The sequence below is a fragment of the Aplysia californica genome, unplaced genomic scaffold, assembly GCF_000002075.1.
Source record: "Aplysia californica isolate F4 #8 unplaced genomic scaffold, AplCal3.0 scaffold00224, whole genome shotgun sequence".
NCBI classification, from domain to species: Eukaryota; Metazoa; Mollusca; class Gastropoda; order Aplysiida; family Aplysiidae; genus Aplysia; species Aplysia californica.
In genome coordinates, this window is record NW_004797494.1 from 741,026 (window position 1) to 747,723 (window position 6,698).

At 45.8% G+C, this 6,698-nt stretch overlaps 2 protein-coding genes across 2 annotated transcripts in view; both read right to left on the reverse strand.

Annotated features, from left to right (window-relative positions):
• The window catches only part of LOC106010971 (putative protein TPRXL), a 4,122-nt gene extending 1,574 nt beyond the window's left edge, over positions 1-2,548 (reverse strand). The window contains exons 1-3 of the mRNA XM_013083306.1: positions 2,405-2,548; positions 1,069-1,179; positions 343-523 (exon numbers count right to left, since the gene is read on the reverse strand). Coding sequence (XP_012938760.1) covers positions 343-523; positions 1,069-1,179; positions 2,405-2,548 — 436 coding nt within the window. The remainder of the gene's footprint in view (positions 1-342; positions 524-1,068; positions 1,180-2,404) is intronic.
• An 854-nt stretch (positions 2,549-3,402) lies between these two features.
• Positions 3,403-6,698, reverse strand: part of LOC101851413 — a gene marked incomplete in the record, with an annotated part of 14,187 nt that continues 10,891 nt past the window's right edge. Inside the window, 2 exon segments of the mRNA XM_013083318.1 lie at positions 3,403-3,565; positions 4,367-4,578. Coding sequence (XP_012938772.1) covers positions 3,412-3,565; positions 4,367-4,578 — 366 coding nt within the window.

Genomic DNA, 6,698 nt, shown 5'->3' on the forward strand with positions numbered 1-6,698 from the left:
AGAGGAAAATGACAATAGTAAGGATTAGGAAAGAAAAAGCAGCAGTTCCCTGTTGTAGATCAGGCACAGTTATGAGCGTGAGATTGATGAATCAGCCCATTTACAATTCTACTATGCTTGAACGAGAAATGTCCCCCCCTTTGGGAATGGCCTAAAGACACTTCAGTCAGTGGCACTGCCCCGGGGGGTGATCAGTGGAAAGACCCTCGGCGACATTTTGGAGAGGAAAGCAACGGAGCATCAATCAATGGACATGTCTGGAGCGCAGGAATGTCGCTTCCTGAATGAAACAAAAAACAATGAGAGCCGAAAAACCTCTACTAAAATAAAAACAAAACAAACCCGGAGTTTTGCGGGAGCTGCATCCGCCCTTAGCGCTGTGTGCGTCACCACGCCAGCTGTGAGGACCGCCAGCACCACCGCTGTGACGGCGTACGGGGAGGGGCGTGGCCACGTCAGGACGGGGCGGGGCCAGGAACACGCGGTCCAGGCTGCTCTGGTCCAACACGGGCAGCTCGCCGGTCTGGGGACGTCAAGAAAAGAATATATGGTCACTTTTAAGGACAAGAGGAACATATCCAACTAAATTCCTTTAAAAAAAAGGGGGGGGGGGGAGGATTGTGGGGGGTTTTGTCGGTCGGAGAGAGACTGGTTTTGTTTTGTGTTGCTGGTTTTTGTGGAGTTTTTGGCTTCTTTTTTTGTTGGCCTTTGTTTTGCTTTGGATTTATTCTTTTGTTTTGTTTTCTTAGGTTGGTTTGTTTGTCTGGGAGTTACTGTCAACGCCAAAATGTAATGACTCTAATACTCGCCCTAGTGGGTGGTTGGCAGGTGCTCTGGTGTGGTTTGCTTCTTCTTTCCTATCAAACATCTATCGTCTATATCTCCCCTCCTTTTTTGCGTTTGTTACTCTCTTGTAACACCTCTAATCTTCGGCACTTATATGACCTTCTTGTGTTGCAAGTGCCGTAAAACTCTTACTAAAACAAACACTTGCCCTAAAACCACACGGCTTTATCATTGCTAAAATTACAATGTTTTCTAGGGGGGGGGGGTGTGGTCAACTGTCACCTGAGTGTGTAGCTCCTCCAACAAGCAGCTGGCGAGGTCGGAGGAGGCGAGAACCCGACAGTCCCAGTCGTCCAGGGGAACAAACGCTCCTTCTGGCTCTGCGCTGGGCTCCTGGGGACCAGGTTGTTTGTTTGTTTTAGTTTAGTTTTAGTAAGATACACCTTTATTGTCCAGATCCTGGCACATTGGTTTGGTGTTTTACCACGTGTACACACACACACACACACACACACACACACACACACACACACACACACACACACACGCGCGCGCGCGCGTGCGCGCACACACACACATGCACACACACGTAGGCTTACAATCACATTCATAATATAAATGAGCAGCAATATAAACAATAATAATCGTAAGCTAGATACACACTCAACGTTATTTTGATGCATGCTCTAAGGTCGTAAGTACACTTATACAAAATGGTTAAGATGTAAGCATTTTGATGAATGATGGTAAAAATGACCTTCTAATATCTTTCTTTGTTACAGATCAGAAGCCTAAGTCTTTTACTTCTAACTGATGTTTTTATTTGAGGGAACAAGTGATGTTTGTTGTCTAAAAAGACGGAATTAATTTTTTTAAAGCAAGCTGTTATGTACAATTCATCCAAGTAGGGGAATAGGGGAATGTAGATGATGAAATTTTACATGCTTTCCGTATTAGTCGATTTAATTTTTCTTTATCTTGTTGTCTTGTTTTCCCGCCCCATGCTGTTATACAAAAATAGATCATACTTTCTATGGTTGAATGGTAGAACATGGACATCAATGTTTCATCAACTTTAAAATAGTAGAGGTTTTACGGCGCTCGCAACTGCATAAGGTCATATGAGCGCCAGAAGATTAGAGGTGTCAAAAGAGAGTAACAAATGTAAAAAAAAGAAGGGGAGATATGGACGATAGATGTTTCATAGGAAAGAAGGAGCAGACCACACCAGAGCACCCACCAACCACCCACTTCGTTTGTTTGAGTAAAGAGAAGCACATCGACGCAAAATTATGGTAATTTAGTGCTGGGAAAAAGTAAGATAGAAAGACAGAAACAACAGAGGGGAAGTAAAGAAGTAAGACCTACCAGTAGCGCCCTCCAACCACTCACCTGGAGATGAACCCTGCATGACCCGTGATGAATGAGCCGAGTCCTACCTTGCCCCCCGCCGTGGCCCCCGCCGGCCACCCATTAGACGGGCCGGTGCCCTCCACACAGGCAAAAGCGACCCCTGAATGACCCCCGAATGACTGGAGTCTTACCTTGCACCCAGCCGGCCACCCATTAGACGGGCCGGTGTCCTCCACACAGGCAAAAGCGACCCCAAAAGTCCTACCTTGCCCCCCGCCGGCCACCCATCAGACGGGCCGGTCCCTTCCACACAGGCAAAAGCGCCGCTGACATCATCATGGGTGCGCTCCAGTGGCGGGAAACACGACAGGTCGGGCTCGGTGCTGCTGGGGCGGCTGGGATCCTCCATCTCAATGCTCTGGGACAATAATAATAGATAGCTTTTGTATCACAATCTATACTATTACCCCAGCAGACCTGAGAGCATTCTGAAACAAGCTCAACTTCCTGGAAGCATACAGTGCACGCAGCCATTTATAGGCACCAAAACACTAACATACTGACAAGATCTTTCTCTGTATACGGCCGGGTACCCATTTCCACCTGGGTGAAGTGAGCAAAATCCGTGTAGAGTGCCTTTCCCAAGGACACAACGTCAGGCCCGCGGCTCTAACCCCCCGACCCCGCAACCTCACGATTACGAGTCCGGTAGCCTAACCACTAGGCCACCGACGCCACATACGCTGATGGAGTACGCTGGTTTGTTTGAGCAAAGAGAGGCTCATTGAAAAATGTGAATAAGAGGGCGCTCTGTGACTGAACGCTTGTTTGTTAGAGTTTGAGGTTTAGTAAGATGTTGACGGTCCTCGCAACACAAATAGGTCTTAGAAGTGCCGGAGATTTGAGGTGTTACTAGAGTTACATACAAAAAAGGGGAGGGGGATAAGTACGACAGATATTTGATAGGAAAGAAGCAAACAAACCACAGCAGAGCGCCTGTCAACCACCCGTCAAACTTGAGAGTAATATGCAAGGAAAAAAAGGAAGAGAGATAACGGTGATAAATGTATGGTAGGAAAAAAGGCGCAACATTGCAGAGAAGGGGGCTGGCATTTTTTAATTTTTTTTAATTTATTTTTTTGGGGGGGGGGGGGGGGGGGTGCCGTGAGTTGCCAGTGTTTCCCTGACTCCATCTATCCCGGTCTTTCTCGGTCGCCCTCTAGCCTTGTTGCCAACAACAAAACAAGGAGAAAAAAAAGCAACCAGAACAGATCAGAATAAAGTAAAATTCAAACAAAACCCTGCAACGGAACAAAGTGGTGGTAGAACCTGCAAGTCCTCCAGTAGCTGTGTCAGCACGGCAGAACGGCAGTCCGTGTGTAGATGAGGCCAGGGCTTCCCGTTGACCAGTTGCCGCAGCATCAGGCTACGTGTGTTGGGGAAATGTAAATGGCACGGGGGAATGTAAATGGCACGGGGGAATGTAAATGGCACGGGGAATGTACATGGCACGAGGGAAAGTAAATGGCACGGGGGAATGTAAATGGCACGAGGGAAAGTAAATGGCACGAGGGACAGTAAATGGCACGGGGGAATGTACATGGCACGAGGGAAAGTAAATGGCACGATGGAAAGTAAATGGCACGGAGGAAAGTAAATGGCACGGGGGAATGTAAATGGCACGAGGGACAGTAAATGGCACGGGGGAATGTACATGGCACGAGGGAAAGTAAATGGCACGATGGAAAGTAAATGGCACGGGGGACAGTAAATGGCACGGGGGAAAGTAAATGGCACGGAGGAAAGTAAATGGCACGGGGGAATGTAAATGGCACGTCGACTTTTGATTGCTCTCAACTTTTAGTTAGTAGTTTTAGTACAGGTTTTACAGCCCTCGCAATGCATAAGGTCATATGAGCGCCAGAAGATTTGAGGTGTTACAAGAGAGTAACAAAGACAAAAAAGAAGGAGAGATCAGGACGATTGATGTTTGATAGGAAAGAAGGATCAGACCACACCAGAGCACCCGCCAACCACCCACAAAGAATGCATTTCTGATTTGATGAAATGTTAAAGGAACGATTCTAAGCGTCAAACGGGAACGACTCAAGCTGAAAATACGACTGACACAACATGTGAACAAGAGCCCTCTCCACCACCCCCCCTCCCCCCAAAATCCAAAGCGTACGTATCCTCCCCCCCAAATCCAAAGCGTATGTATCCTGACCTGTAAGTGTCTGAGATGACCTTCCTCTCACGGCCCCGGTTCTCCCTGTACATCTCCACCACGCGGGGCTTGGTGATCCGGATCATGTCGAACAGCGTCCTGTAGTGGGCGGGGTCCAGGCGCCGGAGGCGTGTCCGGATACGCCCCTCCCCCAGGGACGAGCCCTCTCTGCCACAGGCCCGTTTGAAGCCCACGATGAACTCGGCGTACTCCTGGGAGAATATTGTGTGAGGCACCGTGGTGGAATCAGGCTCTCGTCAAAATAATCAAAGAGAAGAAACTTGCATTTTTCCGCAGGTTTGTGAATTTTTATCACATTTTTTTTTTTGGGGGGGGGGGGGCTCAACACCTCTTTCATGCCTATTAAAGAACTCATTTCTGCGTGGATGTTTCTGAAAAACGTTGATCAAAGGCACAAAAATTATACATTTTCAGTTACCACGGTTTCTTAAACTAAGGAAATAACAACTCTTTGGCGGCCATTTTCTCACTAATTTTACCTCTGAAAACAGGTGATCCCCACCTCTTTCTCTCCTAAATATCTAAACTTGTATTCAAGATAAATGGATATTTTTTCATCCAAATAAAGACAAGTGAACAAGCTTTAAGATGATACGAATAGCTCTACACGCCCAAAAATTGACGACGGCTTGATTCCACCACGTTGCCTCACATATTATATTATCGTTATTGGCGAGCAAATTGAGGGCAAGCGAGGCAGGGGAAGGCCCAGAACAACATACTTCGGGAACCTAAACAAATGGGTAACAGGGAAAGATCAGGGAAACGTAGCTTTTTTTTTAGAGCATCCGAGCAAAGGAATGAATGGAGAACCATGATGGCCGAAGTCTGTCGCAGATCTGGCACTGGATGATGATGATGACTGGTGAGCAATTTTAGATTGTGTTCTTTTTTAATGTACTTGTTAGTGTTTGAGCGCTTAACCAGCTGCTTGCACATCATGCTTCCCTGGAAGCTGAGAATGTTTCTGAGCGTTCTATGGTCTGCTGGGGTAATAATAGAGTGTGAAGGGCATAGAGCTTGCTTTCGATTGGAGACATGCGCTATACAAATGCTATTTATTTATTTATTTATTTATTTATTTATTTATTTATTTATTTATTTATTTATTTACTTACTTTTTTAGCAACATCTGATCACGTATTAACAGTACATTGTTTGTATTATAGGCAAAGTCATTTTGACGTCGGGGCCCTTCGACCTACACCAGTATACACATTGAGATATATTATCAGTTTGTTTTTTTTTACCAAAAAACCCTTCCAAAACAAATCAAAACAAACAAACAAACAAAATCCATTGGTTACATTCGGGTCCAAACTGTGACTTGACGTTTGTGGTTCACGTTTCTTATCAGCAAGGGCTGGACGCAAGACTCCGACATCATCATCATCATCATCATCATCATCATCATCATCATCATCATCATCATCATCATCATCATCATCATCATCATCATTATCAGTGCCTTCCACCCCTGGCAGGGTACAGGCCACATACAAGCTCCTTCCATTTATCTCTGTCCTAGCTCGTTAAAAGTGAGCTTCATCTCTCTTATGTCCCTTTCCACGCATCTCCTCAATGTTTCCCGTGGCCTGCCCCTGCCTCGTGCTCCCTGTGGGTTCCATTGTAGTGACTGTCTTGTGATGTTTCCGCTGGGCTTTCTGAAGGTGTGTCCCATCCAACGCCACTTTCTTACTCCTATTTCTACTTCAATATCTTTTTGTCCTGTCCTTTCCCACAGCTCTTCATTTCTTATTTTATCCTGCCACGTCATTCTTAGGATTCTCCTCATACATCTGTTGATGAAAGTCTGGACTTTATGCAGCACAAAGACTCCGACAAGCACTATTTAAATACAGACTGAAAGATAATGCTTTGTTGTGACCGTTTAGCCAGAGACTCCCCCCAAAAAGACACCGCCTTGAACAGTCTGGCGTACTGAGCAACATTGGATGTACTGTACATTCCATTCTATCCCTTTAGTTCCGCAAAGGAATAATGTTCTGCCCACATTGCTACCATTAACATAAGACCTCGTTTTGCTGAAAGTGAAAGCTGAAAGGAAGGAAAAATAAAGACGTCATGTCCTTCTCTGCCACTGGCCAATGTCATGTTCCCCGAACTATCTACAGATTTTCATGTACACAAAAGAAAAATAGACATTTTGAACAATGCATGGTAGTAAAAAAAAAAGGAGGGAAAGGATAATCAGACACAGCCTTTAGCTGAAGAACCAGACTTCATACCCGTTTCTGGGGCATCCATCTTCCTGAAAGAACTTGAGCCCACTTGCGTAAAGAACTTCTTC